At 36.9% G+C, this 24,288-nt stretch overlaps 1 protein-coding gene across 3 annotated transcripts in view; it reads left to right on the top strand.

Annotated features, from left to right (window-relative positions):
• The window catches only part of SMG1 (SMG1 nonsense mediated mRNA decay associated PI3K related kinase), a 99,578-nt gene that overhangs the window by 36,573 nt on the left and 38,717 nt on the right, over window positions 1-24,288 (top strand). For 2 of the 3 annotated variants that reach the window (XM_027961508.2, XM_015104100.3), the window contains 22 exons: window positions 223-396; window positions 2,160-2,384; window positions 3,613-3,714; window positions 4,336-4,605; window positions 6,427-6,557; window positions 6,748-6,909; window positions 7,335-7,453; window positions 7,931-8,018; window positions 8,112-8,213; window positions 8,672-8,812; window positions 9,387-9,586; window positions 11,178-11,374; window positions 11,541-11,702; window positions 12,713-12,867; window positions 14,219-14,361; window positions 14,516-14,717; window positions 17,143-17,252; window positions 17,978-18,125; window positions 18,505-18,664; window positions 19,385-19,505; window positions 22,632-22,880; window positions 23,168-23,452. In XM_027961508.2, coding sequence (XP_027817309.1) covers window positions 223-396; window positions 2,160-2,384; window positions 3,613-3,714; window positions 4,336-4,605; window positions 6,427-6,557; window positions 6,748-6,909; window positions 7,335-7,453; window positions 7,931-8,018; window positions 8,112-8,213; window positions 8,672-8,812; window positions 9,387-9,586; window positions 11,178-11,374; window positions 11,541-11,702; window positions 12,713-12,867; window positions 14,219-14,361; window positions 14,516-14,717; window positions 17,143-17,252; window positions 17,978-18,125; window positions 18,505-18,664; window positions 19,385-19,505; window positions 22,632-22,880; window positions 23,168-23,452 — 3,646 coding nt within the window. Of the gene's footprint in view, window positions 1-222; window positions 397-2,159; window positions 2,385-3,612; window positions 3,715-4,335; window positions 4,606-6,177; window positions 6,238-6,426; window positions 6,558-6,747; window positions 6,910-7,334; window positions 7,454-7,930; window positions 8,019-8,111; window positions 8,214-8,671; window positions 8,813-9,386; window positions 9,587-11,177; window positions 11,375-11,540; window positions 11,703-12,712; window positions 12,868-14,218; window positions 14,362-14,515; window positions 14,718-17,142; window positions 17,253-17,977; window positions 18,126-18,504; window positions 18,665-19,384; window positions 19,506-22,631; window positions 22,881-23,167; window positions 23,453-24,288 lie in introns of those variants that run through there. The other variant, XM_042239789.1, reaches the window with a different exon arrangement.

Here is a 24,288-nt window from a genome sequence, read left to right as displayed (position 1 = left end):
CTCAAAGAATCTATTGAGGTTAATATTTGCTTTTTAAATAATTGGAGAAGTAAAGTCTACTTATATATTTAGATTCATGTTTCCTTTTCTCTTATAGGCCAAAATTCCTCTTCATTTGTAAAGATCTGTTATAAAGTTAACTAATTTAAAAATTAGGAGTTGCTTTTTGTTTGTTTTTAAAAACAATGTCCTTAAATAAGAATACTGTGAATTCACATCCAGGACCTCAGCCATGTAGCCTCTGGGGAGTCAGTGGATGAAGACGTTCCTCCTCCATCAGTGTCCTTACCAAAGCTGGCAGCACTTCTCCGGGTGTTCAGTACTGTGGTGAGGAGCATTGGGGAACGTTTCAGCCCAATTCGAGGTCCTCCAATTACTGAGGCATACGTAACAGATGTAAGTTTTAGTAGTCTTAAGTATCATTCAATAATAATTGCTTTTTATTTTAAATGGTTCTCTTTACCTAGTGAAATGTTGTTAATCTCTCATTTGTTTAGCATGTATCTGTGTGTCTGACTACTTTCTTAAATAGCCAGAAAGGTAGGGAATTATATATTTCATTCCCCCTCACCCCATGATGGAAGGTCCACTGTATATTTTTAAATGTTGTGAACTTTTAGGAGATTCTCTGTAGGTCAACCCATTTATTCTTGTTTTTCATATATAACTTTAAAAACATTCTGTAGTTTTTTAATAATTTAAAGTTTTGATTTAAAATTATTGTGTCTCCTTTTAGTTTTTCAGCATACTAAGAAGTTTTTCAACATACTTCTCACTTGTAAATGAGGCTTTGAAAAGTAATTTTCGCTAAGTGTTACAGGATGAAACAGTTTGATAGCTTGACATCAAAGGATATAAAGACATAGAATCTAAAATATGTAATAGCCTGAGACCAATTTAAAAAGGTAGCTAGATTGCTACATTTCAGCCCCAGACATCAGCTGCATTGTGTTACAGTCCAGTGAGTGGTTCAGTGTAATGGATGTGAGAAGTGAACCCCTATCATTGTACTCTGCTTGAACAAGAAGGGAGAAACTTGTTTGATAAAGTCATGAAAGATCTAACCTAAATGATTAAAACTTTACTGTTAGTATAAATTTCTGGCTTTTATTAGCATTTACTTTTGTTGAACACATTGCTAGGTAAAATAGGACATTAATTACATATTTAATTCTTAGTAAGTTAATTGTGCATTTGAGCAGACATGTCAGCTCCTGAAGATAATTACAACCAGCATGTTAATATTTTAAAACTGAGCAAGGTAGTTTAATTTTTTTTTAATTGTCTAAAAGGAGGGTGGTTGATGACTTTGTCAGTGTTGAAATAAAAGCAGTTAACTCAGATATAAAACAAAGGACAAGCACATATCATTTTCCAGGGTAGTTCTATATTAATGTACTCTTTAATGAGAGTCTTTTAGGTCTTTGCCAAAAATGGTGTTTGAGGCCTTTTAAACCTATTGTTGGTTTAAAAAAAAAAACCTGTATGTAGTAGTTGTTGAATATTACAGAAGAATTTGAGAAATATTATTCTGTATCAACTTTCTCTGTATCTTTTATCCTGTTATTTTTATTAGAAATTTAGTACATTAATATTGACTACTATAGTTTGGTGGAGTTTTTGGTTTGGAAATGATATGATTTTCATACTTACATAGGTATTATATGTTATGAATGAGAATCTCTTTACAAAGAGGCCGCCAATACATGAACTTTCATAAGCTAAACTATCTTGGATATTTAGTTTTATAAAAAAGTCCAAGTGCTAGATTATGGAAAGTTATTCTCATGGTAGGTTATTCCCATGTTCTTAATACTGTTACTAGGTTCTGGTGTGTTTTATGATTATTAAAAAGATTTTGAACGTCAGCTATTTAGTGACTTTGGTTGGGGGTTAGGAATTGGGTATAAGGGAAATAGAGGACGGCAAATTCCATTTCCTGTCACAGTAGTACTTTAGGTACTTAGGCAAGATCCTTTCTGTGTATTGTACCAGAGATAGCCTTATTATTATTCAACCATTGAGAACTGGAATATTGAGACTAGTGACAAGGCAGGCAGTTAATTTTCCATTGAAACTGCATTAGAAAGAAAATATTTTCTTGCTCTGTGGAAGAGTATGAATTTTTTTAAAAAGCTGCTTGTTTTCCCCATTTGCAGGTTCTGTACAGAGTAATGAGATGTGTGACGGCTGCAAACCAAGTGTTTTTTTCTGAGGCTGTGTTGACAGCTGCTAATGAGTGTGTTGGTGTTTTGCTCGGCAGCTTGGATCCTAGCATGACTATACATTGTGACATGGTTATTACATATGGATTAGATCAACTGGAGAATTGCCAGACTTGTGGTACAGATTATATCATCTCAGTCTTGAATTTACTCACATTGGTATGTGAATTCTTTTTTGTTGCTTTTTAATATGTTTATTCAGGTTGTTAGTGTAAATTGATGTGGAAGAAATTAAGCCCTTGTTTGCCTGTGGGGCTTTTAAAAATTTTTTTGTATTAGTCTTTTAAAATCTAGTTTGCTTTTGCTCTTGTATCTGTTTACTTTTAGTGTTTGAGATCTTATCTTAGTGTAGCTTCACTCTTTTTTCCTGTTTCTGATGAAATAGCATGCTTCACATGAGACTTAATCTAGCACTCCTGATAAATTTTGTGTAGAGGAGGTACTTGATACTTATTTTGAAAGACCCTGTTATGTTTTGTTTCTGAAACATGTGAAAGCTTCTTTGGTAGTTTTTCTTTTCTTAATCAGAAATATTCCCCCTTTCTTCACCTTTTATTATGGAATTTTGAAGCATATTTTAAAAAAGTAGAATAGTATAATGAATCTCTGCATACTTAATACTCGGTTTCTGTAATTAGAAACACATGGCCCATCTGGTTTCATCTAGGCCTCCTACTCTCTGCCTCCTCCTTGCCGTACCTCCATCCCCAACTGGATTATTTCAGAACAAATTCTAGATGACATTCTGCTGAACATTGCTGCCATAGTTGTACTTCCTTTGCCAATGTAAAAATTTATCCTTAAGTGTAAATACATGTATCCTATTTAGATAGCTAAACATTTAATGTCACAATGTTAAGGACTAAAAATATAGCTTTAGATATATTACTTTTTTCTTTCATAGATTACTTTTCAGAGCAGTTTTTAGGTTAACAGAAAAGCAGAATGTACAGAGTTCTCCTACAGCCTCTTTCCCCAATAGTTCCCTCTTGTTATTATTAATACCTTCTTTTGGTGTGGTACTTTTATTACAACTGATGAGCCAGACTGACACATTATGATAACTAAAGTCCATAGAGTTCAGTCTCTGTATTGTCCATTCTGTGGTTTTTGACAAATGTGTAATGCCATGTGTTCACCATTGTAGTATCATACAGGAGGGTTTTACTACCCTGAAAATCCCTCCTGTTCCACCTATTTTCTCCCCTTTACTACCTGGCAACCGCTGATCCTTTTACTGTCTCCTTAGTTTTGCCTTTTCCAGAGTGTCAGAATTATATAATATGTAGCCTTTTCATATTGGTTTTTCTCCCTTAGAAGTATGTATTTAAGGTTCCTCTATGTTCTTTTGTGAATTGATAGCTCATTTCTTACTTTATTCTTTTAGATTGTTGAACAGATAAATACAAAACTGCCATCATCATTTGTAGAAAAACTGTTTATACCATCATCTAAACTACTGTTTTTGCGTTATCATAAAGAAAAAGAGGTAAGTGATTTACTGATCAGGCTTTTGCTAACTTAGATCATTGAAAAGTTTAACTCATGTTCATTACTTAGTAGGTACATAAATGAAATTAAAATGATAAATATTTGATTTAGAATATTATAAATTATAATCACTTAATATTTGTTGACTTTCATATTGTATATACCTTGATGAATGATAGTTTTCTCAGATTTCCATCATTTGTTTCCATTAAATTTGTTTTATTAAAATTTCATGTATATGTTATAAACAAAAGTTTATTGGTAGCTTCCTAACTGACTCCCAGTCAAAGCCAATATAGACTTTTCAAGTAGATGCAGGAAAACCTGTGTCTATAAATTGCTGCTTGTATTTGTTCTGATACTGGCTTAAAAAACAGAAGGCCTTTTAAGAAATTTCACATTGTCATTTTTAGAGAATACTTTTTTGATAATAAAGCTTTATAGATTTTTAAATAGCTTACTGATACTGTGTAGGTTTCCTAAATTTCTTTTTGACAAATTAAAGTCTTTGGTGTTTTAGACAGTGAATTTATCAATCTTAAACTGATTTGTATCATCATTTTGCAGATAGTAATATACTCTCCATTTAATTATTACTTTCCTGAATTCTCTTTTTAAGGTTGTTGCTGTAGCCCATGCTGTTTATCAAGCAGTGCTCAGTCTGAAGAATATTCCTGTTTTAGAGACTGCCTATAAATTAATTTTGGGAGAAATGACTTGTGCCCTAAACAATCTGCTACATAGTCTACAACTTCCTGATGCCTGTTCGGAAATAAAACATGAGGCTTTTAAGAATCATGTTTTCAATGTAGATAATGCAAAATTTGTAGTTATATTTGACCTTAGTGCTCTGACTACAATTGGAAATGCCAAAAACTCACTAATTGGGGTGAGTATTTACTTGTAATAGCTTTGTTTTATCCACATTTGAGCCTCTCCTCATTGCATGTTAACATGTGTCATTAACTATCAAGGCGGTGTGTCTACAGCATCAGACAGAACAAACGGCCATATTTTGGACATGCTTGGATAATGAAAATTGACAGGAATATTTTCATGCTATTTTGTTTAGCTCTTGCCTTCCTTGATAAGTTTTTTATATCCTTTTTATTTTCTGAAATTGTATTTTAATGCTCTCTCCCATTTACTCTAGCATGCTTTTAGTAAACTTGTCAGCATTTTCCACAGGACAAGATTGTGTAGTTCTAAAATGCAACCCTTTCTACCCCTGGTACGCTTTTCCTTTTCCCACTAGAGTTAGTGCTTCCATGTGTCCCTTAGTTTTTGACTACCCACTTTTCTTTGGGAACATTCACATTATTTTGGAAGAAGAAGAAAGATTTCATTCCTTTTAAGAAATCTGAAGTGACTGCTTTTGATTTATAATAATTGCTGTGCGTGAGTGAAGTGTCACTCAGTGGTGTCCGACTCTTTGCAACCCCATGGACTGTACAGTCCGTAGAATTCTCCAGGCCGGAACACTGGGGTGGGTAGCCTTTCCCTTCTCCAGGGGATTTTCCCAACCCAGGGATCGAACCCAGGTCTCCTGCATTGCAGGCGGATTCTTTACCAGCTGAGCCACAAGGGAAGACCAAGAATACTGGAGTGGGTATCCTGTCCCTTCTCCAGCGGATATTCCCAACCCAGAAATTGAACCAGGGTCTCCTGCATTGCAGGTGGATTCTTTACCAACTGAGCTATCAGGGTATATTTCTCCCTCCTGTGGTACTTAGCAGAATTGAAAAGCATTGTTTACAATGAAAAGTAATGGAATATAATTAAGGGGTTAGTGTTTCTAAGAGAGAAGGGAGGGAAAACTCAAGATTTGATATTTGTATTTGCATGCTGTCCATATTAGATCAGGTGGCCTGTGTCCTCTGCAGTGACTGCTCTTTCCCTCACTGCTGGGCTGCAGCTGACTCCTCTTTCGCATTCTAAAATTTGATTGTTTCGAGATTCACATTGTGTTCAGATTTGAGGTTTATATTCTACACTCTGAAAGTGAGAGGAAATGGGGACAGAGTGGTCAGGTGAAAGGAGTATCTTAGCAATGGAAAGAAAGGGAAGAATGGTAAAGGCTTAGAGTGGCAGGATTTGCCCTTTTTTTCCACTGGAGAGGGCAACTTGCCATTTATGGTATATGGAAAACTGAGGTAACATGATCTACTACACTGAAGAGTGCAGGGGCTTTTGTTTAGACCAGGGATCAGCAAATTACGGTTCATGGACCAAATCTAGCTGCCCACTGCTTTTTTTTTTCTTTCTTTTTTGTTTCTTTTAATTATTGAGATATGATTCACATATTGTACAGTACCCATTTAAAGTGTACAATTCCGTGATTTTTAGTATGTTCACAGAATTGTGCAACCATCACCAAACATCACCTCTTTTTGTAAAGACTTTTTATTGGAACATAGCCACTTTGATTCCTATTTTTTGTCTGTAACTTTTCTCACTGCAGTGGCAAAGTTGAGGAGTTGGACATTGTAACAGAGGTGTCACATAACCTGCAGAGGCTGAGGTATTTACTCTCTTATCTTCTCAAGAAGTATTTGCTGATCCCAGGTTTAGTGTACTAGCTTATTTCCAAATTTAAACCTGTTATTTTAATTTTTAAAAATGTGCAGACATATTTTGAAAGATAAACATTTTGTATGGTCATGTATGTCCTGAAGGAGCCAAACATTTACTTTCTTTGGTACATCATCAGATGTGGGCCCTGTCTCCAACTGTGTTTGCACTTCTGAGTAAGAATCTGATGATTGTGCATGGCGACCTGGCCGTTCATTTCCCTGCCATTCAGTATGCAGTGCTCTACACATTGTATTCTCATTGTACCAGGTAATGTATTTATATATACTTCTTAAGAATTGTCTGTTTAAAAAAAAAAAGAAGAATGTTTGTTTTTTAAAGGGAAGATGGACCCTTTAGAGTATACAATGTGAAAAAAAATGCGTTGATTTAACTTTGGAGTTGCTTTTTTTTTTTTTTTAATGAGAGATGACAAGGTGATCCAAATTTTGTCTTCTAGGCATGACCACTTTATATCTAGTAGTCTTAGTTCATCATCCCCGTCCTTGTTTGATGGTGCCGTTATTAGTACTGTAACTACAGCTACAAAAAAACATTTCTCAATTATCTTAAATCTCCTGGGAATATTGCTTAAGAAAGATAATCTTAACCAGGACACAAGGTAATTAACATTTTATAATGTTTCTAGCTTTTGGTTAATTTGAGAAAAAGAAATGAAGACTATCATTTGGGATAGAGCAGCAGCTTCTTCATTAGGAAACACTTTAAATTTTGTTTCATTATTTAGTCTAGCATTTCTTGTTTCCTGAAACAATTACATGAAACTTTTCCTTCCTGCAATATTTTATAGATGAATGTATTTATAGAGATTTTAGAATTTTTTGTGCTATAATTTATGCTAGTTTGGGGAGATTTTCTTAAAAGACAGTTTTGTCAGAGGAATTTCTGTAGTTTTAATATTTGTTTCTTATTTCTTGAAGTATTAAAAAAAAAAGAAAATTAATGTAAAAAGAATAGACTTTCCAAGTTGTTTTTCTGTTTTTAGTTTTTATTAATGTGAAATCAACTGTGTATTTTATGTTTCAGGAAACTGTTAATGACCTGGGCTTTGGAAGTGGCTGTTTTAATGAAGAAGTCTGAAACATATGCACCTTTATTCTCTCTTCCATCTTTCCATAAATTTTGCAAAGGCCTTTTAGCCAACAGTAAGATTCTGTGATTATTTAATTTTTGTTAATCAGTGCTTAAAAGAGATCTTTGATAATGAGAGAAAGATAGTCACTTGAGTGCCTTCATGAGTGGAAATGTCTCATCCCCATTTTAATGACAAAGGTGTAATCTGTCTTAATTTTTTTGCCAGTCTTAATATGTGAAAAAAAGTTGTTTTAAAGTGATTGTTAACAATTTTTAAGCTTATGTGATTGTTATACATTCCATGTACTTTTAAAATTTCCTTCAGAGAAAGGTTTGGATGAAGACTAGTCACCCTAAGTAGATTTTTGTTGAGTGTTATCATTTTCCCAAATGTTACTACTGCCAGTGAGAGAGGGTTCCGGGCAGGAACAACCCCTCATCCATAGTAGTCACTCACTGTTTATTGAAGTGAATGTGTTCAGAAATTTATGATGTACTGGCATATAATTTATTCTGGCAAGCTGAAAGTGCCTTTAAATTTTTAACAGCTCTTGTCGAAGATGTGAGTATCTGTCTGCAAGCATGCAGCAGTCTACATGCACTGTCCTCTTCCTTACCAGATGATCTTTTACAGAGGTATGGATTAAATTAGATCCACTCTTTTGACCCTGGCCCTAATAACTTAGAAATATTGCCACACTTGTATTATCTATTTCATTTTTTTTGTAGGTGTGTTGATGTTTGCCGTGTTCAGCTAGTCCATAGTGGAACTCGTATTCGACAAGCATTTGGAAAGCTATTGAAGTCAATCCCTTTAGATGTTGTCTTGAGGTATAACAATTGTATCAATACAGACATCCCACAGTTTTGTTTAGGAAAAGACAAATTGTCTCTTGGTGAATCAATATCACATCTTTTGTGGTACTTCTTAATGTTTGAAGGGATGGCAAAGGATCAAATCTTGCAGGTCTAGAAGAAAATAACAAAAACTTGTAATTTTTATAAAGCTTATGATGATTGCTACAGAATAATACTTAAAGTGCCAAAATGTGTTTCTCAGTAGTTATTTGTAAAACTAAATTGCATTCTTGTATAGTTTTTAATTGGGTTAATTTTGGTGATTTAAGAACTTTAAATTTCAAAATTGTAGTAACCTTTATTTTTAATGTCTTAATTTTATCCGTTTTTACTGTCAGATTTAGTTAACAAGGAAGTATTTCATTTACAGCAGGAGGTAACCTTTTAACTAAAGGATTTTGTATAACAGTGACTTTATTTTCTGTCTACAGCAATAACAATCACACAGAAATTCAAGAAATTTCTTTAGCTTTAAGAAGTCACATGAGTAAAGCACCAAGTAACACATTCCACCCCCAAGATTTCTCTGATGTTATTAGTTTTATTTTGTATGGAAACTCTCATAGAATAGGGTAAGACCTTTCTTTGACTCTTTCATCTGGGAAAAGTACTTTAAATATATTTGAATATCTTAACCCTGTGCCCAGTTTAGAGGAGAAAATACATCAGGGGTGGCAGAGTAGAAAGTAATATTCTTTTCAATTGAGTTATTTTAAGTTTTCAATAGTAGGAGGAATTGGTTTGAAGATGGCACCTGAAGAGATAAAAATGAGCTTTACAATTGATAGTAAAGGTGAAATGTGGTTGATGTAACTGATGTGTCCTAGTCATCAGTGCTTTGGGGAGGGGCCTGAGGGTGCAGACATTCTGGAGACTTTTACTTGCAGTGAATATTTTATCCTGATGGCCAAACTGTCATGAGCTTTTTACCCTAATAATCTGTCTACACTATACCCTACTCTTATTTCAGCCATGAAAGACCTTAAAATGAGAGGTGGGAATATAATGCTTCCCAGTTTTATAGGTTTGCCTTTCTGAAGTAGGGGAAAAGTCCCATATTCCCATTTCCCTTGCAGTTTGTTTTTTGTTACTGTCTGTTTTTTCTTCAAATGAAGTTGTCATTAAATATGAAACTACTTTTTCCAGGAAGGACAATTGGTTAGAAAGATTGTTCTATAGCTGCCAGAGACTGGATAAACGTGACCAATCAACGATTCCCCGCAATCTTCTAAAGACAGATGCTGTCCTCTGGCAGTGGGCTATTTGGGAAGCAGCGCAGTTCACTGTCCTTTCTAAGCTGAGGACCCCACTCGGCAGAGCTCAGGATACTTTCCAAACAATTGAAGGTAATTGACTCTGCACTGTTTCAGACTTTGCAATGTAAATACTTTCAAGCTTGCATTAAGAAATAATGGATTTTTTTTATCTTCATTAAAACAGAACTTTGAGAGTACACAATTTTTTCCTTTAGTACTTTATCAGTTAATCTAGATATGTTTGTTTGAATAAGCTTTTATTAAATAATTGTGTCGCAAGTTGCTAGCAAATTTGGAAAACTCAGCAGTGGCCACAGGACTGGAAAAGGTCAGTTTTTATTCCAGTTCCAAAGAAAGGCAATGCCAGAGAATGCTCAAACTACCGCACAACTGCACTCATCTCACACGCTAGCAAAGTGATGCTCAAAATTCGGCAAGCCAGGCTTCAACAGTATGTGAACAGTGAACTTCTAGATGTTCAAACTGGATTTAGAAAAGGGAGAGGAACCAGAGATCAAATTGCCAATGTCCGTTGGATCACTGAAAAAGCAAGAGAGTTCTAGAATAACATATACTTCTGCTTCATTGACTACGCCAAAGCCTTTGACTGTGTGGATCAAAACAAACAGTGGAAAATTCTTCAAGAGATGGAAATACCAGACCACCTGCCCTGCATCCTGAGAAATCTGTATTCAGGTCAAGAAGCAACAGTTAGAACTGGACATGGAACAACAGACTGGTTCCAAATCGGGAAAGGAGTATGTCAAGGCTGTATATTGTCCCCTACTTATTTAACTTATATGCAGAGTACATCCTGAGAAATGCTGGACTGGACGAAGCACAAGCTGGAATCAAGATTGCCAGGAAAAATATCAATAACCTCAGATACACAGATGACACCACTGTAATGGCAGAAAGTGAAGAAGAACTAAAGAGCCTGTTGATGAAAGTGAAAGAGGAGAGTGAAAAAGTTGGCTTAAAGCTCAACATTCAGAAAACTATGATGGCATCCGGTCCCATCACTTCGTGGCAAATGGATCGGGAAACAGTGGAAGCAGTGACAGACTTTATTTTTGGGGCTCCAAAATCACTGCAGATGGTGACTGCAGCCATGAAATTAAAAGACGCTTTGCTCCTTGGACAGCAAGGAGATCCAACCAGTCTATCCTAAAGGAAATCAGTCCCGAATATTCTTTGGAAAGAATAATGTTGAAGCTGAAACTCGAATATGTTGGCTACCTGAGGCAAAGAACTGACTTATTTGGAAAGACCCTGATGCTGGGAAAGATTGAAGGCGGGAGGAGAAGTGGGTGACAGGATGAGATGCTTGGATGGCATCACTGCCTCAATGGATATGAGTTTGAGTAAACTCTGAGAGTTGGTATGGACAGGGAGGCCTGGTGTGCTGCAGTCTGTAGGTTCACAAAGAGTTGGACAGGACTGAGTGACTGAACTGAACTGAAATAATTGTATCGTATGTGTTTGTTCACAAACTTAGGGGATTTGTGTGGAGAAGACATTTTTTTCTTCTAAAAATGAAAAGATCTTGTTGGGAGTTTTGTTTTTAAGTGACGGATATGCAGAGGATACTTGCTAAATGTGAATTTGTGAAATTATCTCCAAGAACTTCTAGAATCTTTGAAGACTCCTTTTAAATGGGGAATGTTGTCTTTGGTTGTAGGTATCATTAGAAGTCTTGCAGCTCACACATTAAACCCTGATCAAGATGTTAGTCAGTGGACAACTGCAGACAATGACGAAGGCCACAGTAGCAACCAGCTTAGACTTGTGCTGCTTCTGCAGTATCTGGAAAACCTGGAGAAGTTAATGTATAATGCATATGAAGGATGTGCCAATGCATTAACATCGCCTCCCAAGGTTGGTTTCAGTGGGCTGGATGTTGATTTACAGCAGTTTTGTGGTCAAGCCTAGCAGTGTGGGCAGAGCTGAAATCACAGTAGACTTGTATATATGCTTTATGTGTATTTCAGACAGTTCTGCCTGTAATTTCAACCAGTCCTGAGCTCTTCTTTCTCTTCTAAAGGTCATTAGGACTTTTTTCTATACCAATCGCCAAACTTGTCAAGACTGGCTGACTCGAATCCGACTCTCCATCATGAGGGTTGGATTGTTGGCAGGCCAGCCTGCTGTGACAGTGAGACATGGCTTCGATTTGCTTACAGAAATGAAGACAAATCCGTCTCAGGTAAAGTGGTCTGTGTGGAGTTAGTTAAATCTGTTAATAGAAAAACTTGTGGGTAATTCCTTTGCTATGATCTAATCTATGGATAGGGGCTTCCCAGGTGGTACTGGTGGTAAAGAATCTGCCTGCCAGTGCAGGAGATGCAAGAGACTGGGGTTTGATCCCTGGGTTGGAAAGATCCCCTGGAGTAGGAAATGGCAACCCACTCCAGTATTCTTTCCTGGGAAATCCCATGGACAGAGGAGTCGGGCTCCAGTCCATGGGGCTGCAAAGAGTCAGATGCGACTGAGCACACAGTCTGTGGATAAAATAAGTTAAAGGTTCCACTGATTTTTAAAGCTTTTCATTCAATATTTTTATACAAGCAGTAACTTCCAAAGTTGCCTATTTATGTTTTTTACTTAGAATATGTGAAAATATTCATTACTTATGCTTAAAGATTGGAACTTCTAAGAAATTCATGTATATAAGAAAACTTTTATAATCCCTTGTAATGATTATATAGTATATGGGAAAGTATAATTTATAATATATGTAAAAATATAATATTGATACAATTATAATATGTGGGAAAAGTGCTGACTTGTAGGTGGGGTTACTAAATAAATAGAATCCAAAAATTGCAAATGTTTACTAGTTAATAGGCAATATGTAAAAACATAAAATTAGGCATTCTTTGATTCATGGTTATTTAAATTTTTGCTTTGTATTTACTTCCTGTATTACTCCTAAAGATGCCACAGCTGAAATGGTAAAGTTTTTTTTTATTTTGTAAAGATTAACACCCAAGTGCTATTTATTACAGTCCATCAGCACCCCCTCTCCCTCGTATCTACAGTATACATAACATTTAAGGAAATTCTAAAAATCTCATTTCATCATTGTAAAAGGAATTGTTAAATACAGTTGACTTTAAATAGGCTTTAGATTGTGATGACTAGTTGTAACTTTAGTAGAGATTTGAATTTTGAAGGTATTGACGTCTTTGATTTTTTTTGAATGGCCACTTTCAGGGAAATGAATTGGAAGTAACTATCATGATGGTGGTAGAAGCATTGTGTGAACTTCATTGTCCTGAAGCTATACAGGGAATTGCTGTCTGGTCATCTTCGGTTGTTGGAAAAAATCTTCTCTGGATTAATTCAGTGGCCCAACAGGCTGAAGGGAGGTAAGTTGCAAGGAAATGGGTGATAGGAGTAAGCTTTTTTGTGTTATTGGCTGACTCTAATTAAATGTTAATTACATTTAATGTTGATTCTTAATTGATAACTTTTCATGTCAGAATCTGATACAAATTCCCCTTTATGGCCAGAGTTCTCACTCATTAGCTCTAAACTAACTCGATTCCTGTAGGCAAACTCTTTGCATGCCTTGGATTCCTCTGTATATGTTTAAGTGAGTTTTATCAAATATGGAAAATGTAGGGATAATAAAAGAAGGGTTCATAATTCCATCTCTTAGTGGTAACTCTTTTGTTGTACATGCCTTTCTATTTCTTTTTCTTTTATATCCAGTTTCCTATACTCTTTTCTCAGAAATAGCAATGTTTCTGCTGGTCACATGATTTTGCTTTTTCTACTCAGCAGTATTTAAAAATATATTTTGTCTGTTAAATTTTCGACAGTGTGATTTAACATTCCTTATTGTTGGACAGCAATTATTTGGGATTTTCTTTTTACTCATCTTAATGCACCATGGCACTTAATTCTTTGCTCATGTTTGTGATTGTTTTCTTAGAATGCATTCCTGAAAGTTGATTTACTATTAATAGAAGAAAGGCTACAGACCATTAGGCTTATGATACATACTATTTCTAATTTACCCTACGTAAAAGATGGTTCCAACTTGTATCCCTAACAATAAAAATAACCTTTTCCCTTCTCCCTTGTGTATATAGAGGGCCACTGAGAAACAAGAACTCTGCCATCATATTAATGAAAATGCTTGTTTTAATATAAATTTCTTTATTACTAATTAATAGTAGAGGTTTCCCCGTATGTTACTGACCGTTTGTGATTATTGAAAACATAGATGATGTCTTTATGGCCTCTTGGTTTTTTGGTTACTGATCTGTGAGATTTTATTGTACACCAGGATTATTGATGCTGTCTATCTTCTTGATCAGTAATTTGTTTTTAATAGTCATTTTGGGGTTTGTTTTTGTTTTTGTTTTTGTTTTGATGCCCAAAAGTTTCAAATTGTGGTGTCATTAGATCTGTTAACTTTCATGTGTTTTAGTGTTTATTTTTCTATTGAGTCTCTGCATACATTGAGATCAGATACTTACTGATATTTTCTGTTAGTTTATACCTTCTCTTTTCTTACACGTTTAATGATCTTTGGATTTATTTTCATTTTTTTGTGAGTAAGAAGTCTAATTTTGTGCCTGCTCAGGCCCACACGAAATAATCAACTTATTGTCTCCACTCAATTTATTGAATAACTCATTCTTTCCAGTGTTTTTAGAAATGAAATATGTGGATAATTAACAAATAAGACTGTGTGAACTTGTGTTGAAGGTTTGAAAAGGCCTCTGTGGAGTACCAGGAGCACCTGTGTGCCATGACAGGTGTCGATTGCTGCATCTCCAGCTTCGACAAATCCGTTCTCACGTTGGCTAATACTGGGCGTAATAGTGCCAGCCCCAAGCATTCTTTGAATGGTGAGCATTCCAAGTTTAAACAAACAGTTGTGGTCAAATAATTTGTACTCATGATCTTACTATACATTTTTAGATATCTCTGCTCTTTGAAATATTTATAACTGCTTTGGATCTCTCTTGCTGTCTCTTTATTTTATGAAATGTTTTCACTTAGGTGAATCCAGAAAAACGGTGCTGTCCAAACCAACTGATTGTTCTCCTGAGGTTATAAATTATTTGGGAAATAAAGCATGTGAGTGCTACATTTCAATTGCTGATTGGGCTGCTGTACAGGAGTGGCAGAATGCTATCCATGAGTTGAAAAAGAGTACCAGTAGTACTTCTCTCAACCTAAAGGCCGATTTCAACTACATAAAGTAAGGATTTCTTTTCAGTTACGAATTATACTTAACCATTAAAAAAATTTCAGTAACTTTATTTAAAGTCTTATTTTATGGCAGAAGAATATTAAAATTGTTTATATTATGACAAGATGCTTGTAGTTGTAATGATACTGCCATTCTTAAAATGACTACAGTGAGAAACCAACATTAGAGGTGAGGAGCATATTCATGCAACGGGAAAACATATTTGTATGTTGAGGTAGTCATTTGGGTTTGATTCTCAGAACCTGTTCTAAAATCTTCGTGAAATAAAGAAATTTGTCACTGCTTTAGAAAGGATAATACTTGATGGCATTATTTCTAAATTGAAAGTGAAAGTGAAGTCACTCAGTCGTGTCCGACTTTTTGCGACCCCATGGACTGTAGCCTGTTAGGCTCCTCCGTCCATGGGATTTTCCAGGCAAGAGTGCTGGAGTGGATTGTCATTTTCTTCTCCAGGGGATCTTCCCAACCCAGGAATTGAACCCAGGTCTCCCGCATTGCAGGCAGACGCTTTACTGTCTGAGCCATCAGGGAAGCCCCATTTCTAAATTAGGTGTGACTATATCAAAAACATTTTTTTAAGAAGGACAGAGTTTATGACATTTGTAAATTAAACTCCCTTATTTTCTTCTTCTTCCTTTTATTCCTTTGACCATTTATTAATATCTTAATTTGAAATTTGAGTACAAGCTATGTCCCAGACCCTGGGCTGGGATGATAAGGGTCATTAGTCTTGCCGTCAGGGAGGTCTCTAGTGAGTAAATGAGCTAGTGGGTAATTTCTCCATTGAACATGTACTGAGTGCCAGCCAGTGGGGTGTAACACTGTGTACAACAGACACACATTCTAACCCTTGAGGAGCTGACCTTCTAGTGAGGGGTAGACATAGGCAGACTAGGTTGGGAAAAACCATCAGGATGTCATTTGAGCACAGACTTGAGGAAGCAGATCTCTTGCAAAGATGATAGACTTGGAGTATTCTGGAAATGCCTGGGAGGCCACTATGGTTGGAGCTGAGTGAATAATAGGCCATAAGGGTAGAGAAGTAAGATTTTGACTCCCAGTAAGATAGAAAATCTTAGGTGGGATTTGGAGAAGTATCTGACCTACTGGCTTTCTCTGCTGGGTTGTCAGCAGGCTGGAGGTGAAGGGCTAGGGTGGGAACATTTGGCCATTGAACTGTGGGGTGAAGGTACAGAGAGGAAAAAGATGCTATTAATTGAAGTAAGAACACAGAAGACAATGAAATTTTTTCTGTCAGTTATTAGCTGAAAGTGCAAGGCATAGTGGGGACACAGCAAACCTGCCTTTGGAGAGGACTCAGACGCTGGGGCGGCAGAAATAATCCACACCAAGACAGTTCATTAATGCCGGGTGATTGCAGCTCACCTGAGAAGCTGGGATTCGTTAAGGTAGAAGCGGGCACAATCACTTCCAGTGCTGTATTCAGGCTGAGTTGTGAGGGAAGTGATACAGTGAGAGGGATAGGAAAAGAAGAGAGATCAGTGGAGAAGAGAGAATTGAGAAACTGTAACCCTGATGCTGGGAGGGATGGAGGGCAGGAGGAGAAGGGGACAACAGAGGATGAGTTGGCTGGATGGCATCACCAACTCGATGGACGTGAGTGAGTGAACTCCGGGAGTTGGTGATGGATAGGGAGGCCTGGTGTGCTGCGATTCATGGGGTCGCAAAGAGTCGGAGACGACTAAGCGACTGAACTGAACTGAAGTCCTCTTGTTGGTTAGATAGCAGCTGTAATATAGGAATGGGAATGGAGTGAAAATAGATCTGAATGTGGCAGTGGGTTGCTAGGACGATAAGGCCCTCATCCTGGCCTTGAAGCTACAGATAGACTATTGGAAAGAGTTCAGGGGTATACCATGTTCAGATCAGGTGAGGAGAAGGGAAGGAAAAATTCTTTGAAAGAAGAGGAACAGGTTCTGTAAAACAGTGGAAAAGTGAGAAAAGGAGAGAGGCCAGCAGAGAAAGAAGGTAGAACTAGGATATCAGATTGAGGCAGTAAGACCGGAGGCCTACTGGGGCTTATGCTTTAGATGAGCAATGAGGTCAGGTAGGGGATTTAGTGGTAGCTTGGGAAGAACTGGACGTTGAAGTTGCCCCTGCAGAGCTCTGCTGTTAGTGTTTTGGTCGGGCCCTGAAACATAACATGCTGGAAAGAGAGGAAGGAAATGTGGAGTGTTGAGTATGCTAAACTGAGTATCTGTAGCTGTGAGTTTGTGGTTTGCACTCCAATTAAGATGGTAGTTGCATCTTCAATGGGGGCCTATGTGGAAGGAACTTCATCACAGGAATTCTGTGTAACTGCTCCCTTTTCCTATAATTTGTTCTATTTTTTTGAATGGCTCCACAGCCTGGGGAGAGTGTAATACAAGCTAACTCAGTATTTTAATTACAGATCACTAAGCAGTTTTGAATCTGGAGAATTTATTGAATGCACTGAACAATTAGAATTGTTACCAGGAGAAAATATCAGTCTACTTGCTGGAGGATCAAAAGAAAAAATAGGTATTTGAGATAATTTTAAAATTAAGTATTTTAATGAACAAATTGTTTAAAATGTTTGGCTTAGTATACTTTAGTGGAAAATCTGAAAGTTTTTGTACATTTATTAGGGCAGAGTGTGAGGCAATAGATTAGGGCTGTTCACTTTACATCTGGCAAATATAAAAGTTTAATTCAGATTAAGCAAACTAAAAAAGGCTATTGTAATGCTTAGAGATCTATCTAGCCATTTTGTTTGAAAAAGTGCAAGTAATGTTTAAATATTTTTCTTGCTTCACACCTTAATATGGTCGATTAATTAAATTCTTTATTATAACTAGAACATTTTAAAAAGTGTAGTACTGAAGTTAAATATTGTGAATATTTTATGTGTTAACATTGATCTGCTGAATTCATTGTTTGCCCCATTAAGCAGTAGGTTGACTTACTGATCTTTGAGTCTTTGAAAATGAACTCATTTTGGGAGGTCTGAGGTATTATTTTATGTGAAGTATTTTGTACTTTTTAAAATACTTTTTTTATGCTGTTTTATGCTTCACAGTAGGTGATACCTCAGACCTCCCAAAATGCTATCAGAAATGCTTGATCATAGTGTCTGAACTTAAATATGAACTTAAACATGAAAGGAGGTATTCATTGGTGATTTTTTTTTAATACTATCAAGGTATCTTGTGATTCTTACACATTAAAAATGAATTAACTGAGTGGAACCTGTTTGATTTCTGTAGATATGAAAAAACTGCTTCCTAACATGTTAAGTCCAGATCCAAGAGAACTTCAGAAATCCATTGAAGTTCAGTTGTTAAGAAGTTCTGTTTGTTTGGCAACTGCTTTAAACCACATAGAACAAGATCAGAAGTGGCAATCTATTACTGAGTAAGTTTAATCCTAAGGAGGTAAATGTGTATTACGTGTACCATACGGTAAATGTGTGTAGTTTGGTGGGGGTGAGGCAGTCACCGGATCACTGCAGTGGTAGTCATCATAGCTTCGTTTTAGTTGTAGAAGTTATAGGTTGTATAAATGCCGCTTGCAAATATACAGAGGTTGAAACTAAAGAACATCAAAAATTTCATATCCCCAAACACAAATATCTTGACTTGCTTATGTCATTTTACTTAAAAGCAAGCAGTTCCTTTTTCTTTCCCCACTTTGGATGCCAGTGTGGTAGCATCTTATCACACTGCTTTATCCCTTCAGTGGTTACAAGTTGGAAAATCTTTTTTGTTAATTAGCAGCAAATATTCTGTTTCAGAAATGTGGTGAAGTACCTGAAGCAAACCTCCCGCATAGCCGTGGGGCCCCTGAGACTTTCTACGCTCACGGTCTCCCAGTCTCTGCCAGTCCTAAGCACGTTACAGCTCTATTGCTCTTCTGCTTTGGAGAACACAGTTTCCAACAGACTTTCCACAGAGGTGCGTGTGTGTGCATTTTCAACCAGGATATTCTTCTGACCATTAACAGGCATTAGTGTGGACAAACGCTATTTTTCAAGTTTTTAAAAAAAGTTTTAAAAATAACATTTGTAGCATTTTTGGACAAGCTATTAATATTAAATCCAGAAATCTAAAATGCCATTTTCAGGCAAATTTTTGTCAGAAAACTATATGAGGAAGATGGAACATAAGAATGGCTAGTTAGTTGCTTAATTTTTTTCTTCCTTCCTTTCCTCCTTCCCTCCTTCCTTTTTTTTGCACGAGGAGTTGATTATGAAAATATATACCAGATTGTATAAATTTCAGATTTGACTGAAAAGAAGACACAGTGCCTCTTCCTTCAAACAGGATACAGTTTAACCAAAAGTGAACCCTTCCCAAGGGAAATAATCCTTGAGAATCTTTTTATGAAGTGGTTGTTTTTTCTGTAACTTAGCTTTTGCTTTATAGAAAATAACCCTTTTTTAATTAAGACTACTTTATTGTAAATGCATTGATAAATTGGACTTAATATTCTGAAAAAAATATTTTTGCTTTTGGAAAAACAAAGGTTTTTGTCTTTTTCCGTTGTGATTAGAAGATACAGTGAAGGTAGAGGAAAGTTTAATAGATAAATCTGAAATAAACCTGAAGTAGCTGACCTGTGGGGTCATATAAGGATTCTTTTAACATTAAGTGGTTTTGACTTTTCTCTGGCAGGACTGTCTTATTCCACTCTTCAGTGAAGCTTTGCGTTCATGTAAACAGCATGATGTCAGGCCATGGATGCAGGCATTAAGATACACGATGTACCAGAGTCAGTTGTTGGAGAAAATAAAAGGTAACTAGGTTGTGTTTTTTCAGTAGCTCTGTTGAGATACAGTCACACAGTTTGAATGTGTAGTTCCTCAGTTTTGACGTTTCTTCACGTGTGCAGCCACCAATACAGTCAAGATGCAGAACATTCATGTCGGACTCAAAGGTTTCCTCATGCTTCTTCCCAGATGTTTCTCCTCCTGTCTGTCCTGTCTCGGGCAACTGCTTATTTGTTTCCCATCACTGTAGATTAGACTTGTCTTTACTAAATTTTTAAATGACTTGTATAGTACGTTCTGTGTCTGGCTTCTCTTGCTCAGCATTTTATTTTTTAAGGTTTCCTGTGTTGTATGTGTCAGTATTGCCATCCTTGCTGCAGTTGAGTATATCCATTGTATGAGTTCACCATAGTTTATCTGTTGGTCCTTTAACAGATACTTGAGTTGTTTTCAAATTCAGGCTATTATGTATAAAGTTGCTATGATATTCATGTACAGGTCTTTGGTTGGGTATGCATTGGCCTTTCTTTTAAATAAATTGGAGTTGTTGGGTCATATGGTTTAACTTTTGAAATAGTTCGGCAGTTTCTTGTAAAGTGGTTGTATATTTTACATTACTTCTGACATCTATGTACTTGCAATAGTGGGTCTTTAGTTTTAGTCAGTGGAGTGAATCTACAATAGTATCTCATTGTGGTTTTATTTGCATTTTCCAAATGATTAATGATATTGACCATCTTTTCATTTGTATAGTGGCCATTGTATAAGTATTCAACTCTTGCCTATTTTTAATGAAGACTTATATGTTCTGGATATTCAAATTCTTTTGTCAGCTGTACTGTACCGTGAATGCTTTCAGTTCAGTTCAGTCCAGTCGCTCAGTCATGTCTGACTCTCTGCGACCCCATGAATTGCAGCACGCCAGGCCTCCCTGTCCATCACCAACTCCTGGAGTTCCCTCAGACTCACGTCCATCAAGTCCATGATGCCATCCAGCCATCTCATCCTCTGTCGTCCCCTTCTCCTGCCCCCAATCCCTCCCAGCATCAGAGTCTTTTCCAATGAGTCTCTTCACATGAGGTGGCCAAAGTACTGGAGTTTCAGCTTTAGCATCATTCCTTCCAAAGAAATCCCAGGGCTGATCTCCTTCAGAATGTGAATGCTTTAAATAATTCAAATGAATACAGAATTAGCGTTTGTATAAATATTTATGTCTCATTTTTAAGAAAGAAACGTCATGTTGAATGGATATTAGAAATTTCCTTTTGCTGTAAAACAGAAAAGTTGCCAGAATTCTGTAAAATTTGTCAAAAATGTGGTCGTCAGAGTTAGTGAGTAAATTTGCTATTAAATTTTAAGTCAGCCAATGCTGGGATATGGACTTGTACTGCAAGGTGATTACTGGCAACTCTGATTCACCAGGACCCTCAGTGCCATATAGACCTAGTTTTGGATCATTTGCCCAACACTTGCAAATCGAGGAACCTCATGGCAAGTCATAAACTTCTGAATCACTTTGCTTAACAGTTATGGGGATTGCCCCGCTCAGATTCTTGAAAGGATTGACAAGGTATATAAAAGCCTTAGCACAGAGCATGACATATAGTAGGACTACAAGTATCATCTCTTTTCTCATCCTTCCTATACTGAATAAGTTTTAAAATTGAGAAGGAAATGTCAGTAAACCTAACACAGAACTGAATTCTTCCTCACATTTTTTTATTTAGCAAACCCTTATCAAAATAATGTGCTTTGTGCCAGGTACTATGCTGTAAGTTGGGATATAATGGTGAACAAGACAAGTCTGTTTTTCGGCATTCCTAGGACCAAAGGGATTCTGAAGTCTAGCAGGGAAAATTGTCATCAAGCTAGGAACAGCAACATGGTGTGCTGACTGGAGGTGCACGTACATGGTGCTTAAAATAACGCAACAGGGCCACTAGTTTAATCCTGGGAATCAGAAAAGGACTTGGGGAGGAAGTAACATTTAACCTGAGAAAGAAGGCAGACTGATTTAATTAGAGAAAACACCATGTGTGAAGGCCACCAACAGTAATTAAAGATTCTTAGAGGACTCAATTCTCATCTAAGGGAGAATGGGAAGAGATGAAGCTGGATGAGATTGAGATTATAGTGGAACGTAAGCATCAGTGCCTGACAAGCCAAATTTACGAGTTAGGGAAGGGATGAAAGGGAAATTAAGTATTCAGATTTACCTTTATATAAGATCAGTTCAGTTGCAGGTTGAAGAACGAATTAGAGCAGCAGAAGTCCCTGTGAAAGGTGACCAAAACAGTGACAGTAGGGACAGAAGAAAGCTGATGTGACGTGAGGGTTGACGTCTAAGATGCCTGCCAGATTCCTTCTCACGTAGCCAGGTTGATCATGTGCCTTTACCCAAGAAAGAAGACAGGGAAGGAAGTAAGAGATTTGGAGGGTGGTGGGAAATGGATACCCTGAGACACAGGTTAAAGTGCCTTTGAAATACTCGAGTATAGGGGACTAGACTGGTAGGCAGGTGGGACTCAGATGGCAGGTCTGCGCTAGAGATAAGATTGAAGCATCGTCAGCATTTGTATGGTAATTGAAGCCACAGGAGCAGATGATATTGTCCAGGGAGAGTATGCAGATGATATTGTCCAGGGAGAGTAAACTCTTTTTCCAGAGAAGAGTAGAGAGCCTAGGCTCGACCCCAGGAGCCCCAATTACAGTGGATGGGTAGTGGATGAGAAGGAGACTGAGAAGCTGATTCTTCACACAGGCAGGAGTAAACTAGGAGAAAACAGCATGGTAGAAGGGCAGAGGGTACTTACTCAAGAAGGGGGATGGTCTAGCCTTATCCTCATCCCCCACCCATTGGCCTAGGCTCTTCACTGGGTGCAGAAACTAAAAAGTTAATTTCTTAGACTGGACGATTTTTACTTTCATCTATTCCATTGTATACATTCATTTTAACAAACAAACATTTATTGTTCATTGTGTGCCAAGCACTATGCTAACTCCTAGGGATTTGAAGATGATGAAAAATGAGTTATCTTTATTTAGGGAGGCAGTGGGAAAGAGAATAGCTGGGGCAGGAATTTTTGGCCATGTTTTAGTGCTCTCTGGAATTAGACCAATCTGGGACTAATGAAACATTTTCTTCTCTGCAGAACAAACAGTTCCAATTAGAAGCCATCTCATGGAATTAGGTCTAACAGCAGCAAAATTTGCTAGAAAACGGGGGAATGTGTCGCTTGCAACAAGATTGCTGGCACAGTGTAGTGAGGTTCAGCTGGGAAAGACTACCACTGCACAGGATTTAGTCCAGCACTTTAAAAAACTATCAACTCAAGGTCAAACGGATGAAAAATGGGGACCTGAACTTGACATTGAAAAAACGAAACTGCTATATACAGCAGGTTAGTAAAATAATACGTGACTGTATACTAAAAATCAAGTGTATGAATGTTACTGTGTATGGTAATAGAAAAGTTGATTTTTTTTCAACTTCTGCAGAACATTTGCATCCTGAATAAGTTTTGTGTAATTGAATTATCTATATAGTTTGGTGCTTTTGATTTTGTTATTATTATAGTAAGAAATGTTTCCAGAAATCATTGATTATCACTGAATTTACAATATTACTTTACCCTGAAAGAATATCATTTGTTTACTGCTAAGAGCTGGTGTTTTGATCTTTTTATAGGCCAGTCAACACATGCAATGGAGATGTTGAGTTCCTGCGCCATCTCTTTCTGCAAGTCTGCCAAAGCTGAGCATGCTGTTGCCAAGTCAATTTTGACATTGGCTAAATGGATCCAGGCAGAATGGAAAGAAATCTCAGGGCAGCTGAAACAGGTTTACAGAGCTCAGCAGCAGCAGAACTTCATGGGTCTTTCTACTTTGTCTAAAAATATACTCACTCTAATTGAACTACCATCTGTTAATACGATGGAGGAAGAGTATCCTCGGATAGAGAGTGAATCTACAGGTAGAATTTGTTTTAATAGCTTTAAATGTTGATTTTAGAAGTTATTTTCCCTGTTTTAAAGTTTACAATGTTGTGTATGGTCAGTTGTGTCTGACTCTTTGTGACCCCATGAACTGTAACCCACCTGGCTTCTCTGTCCATGGGATTTCTCACGCACGAATACTTTAGTGGGTTGCCATTTCTTACTCCAGGGGATCTTCCCAAACCAGAGATTGAACCTGTGTCTTTTGTGTGTCCTGCATTGGCAGATGGGTTATAGGCTGATTATAATTTGCCACAAAAACTGTCTCTGTGAAAATTTAGTATATTATATTGCCCAGAAGTGACTCAAGCACATTTCTTTAGTATCTGACACGTGGAAGTCACTGAACTCAAACCTCCCAGGTCATACTTCCCAACTCTCCAGTTCATGGTGCTTTTATGGACTTAGATGTTTTTGCTGGCAGAAAGGTCCTACCTGTGATATTTAAAATTCTTCCTCATACTGGGAAGAACTTAACACAGATACAGAACAGTGGCCTCTGATCCTGTTGACTGGTGAAGCACAAAAACTACAGAAAGGTTCAAGTTTCACATCCTGACACTAATGTTACTTACAGAAAGGTACTCGGCAAATAGAGTAGTTAATTCATTCAGAGTTTGAGTGCCTGTTATGGTAGGGACCATTATCCAGGTTTTACAGATTGAGAGATAGCTAAACGTTATGCTAAAACATTAGAATTTTGTTCATGTTGTTCATTTTGATGTTGTGAATCCTAGAACTGTAGTTACTTAGACTAATCTATGTACTATAGGTGTCTTTATTTGTAAGGCATATAGCTTGTTATCATTATAAA

The sequence above is a fragment of the Ovis aries genome, chromosome 24 (assembly GCF_016772045.2).
Source record: "Ovis aries strain OAR_USU_Benz2616 breed Rambouillet chromosome 24, ARS-UI_Ramb_v3.0, whole genome shotgun sequence".
Lineage (NCBI taxonomy): Eukaryota > Metazoa > Chordata > Mammalia > Artiodactyla > Bovidae > Ovis > Ovis aries.
Note: the sequence above shows the minus strand (reverse complement) of the source record. Positions and strands in the feature narration are given on the sequence as shown.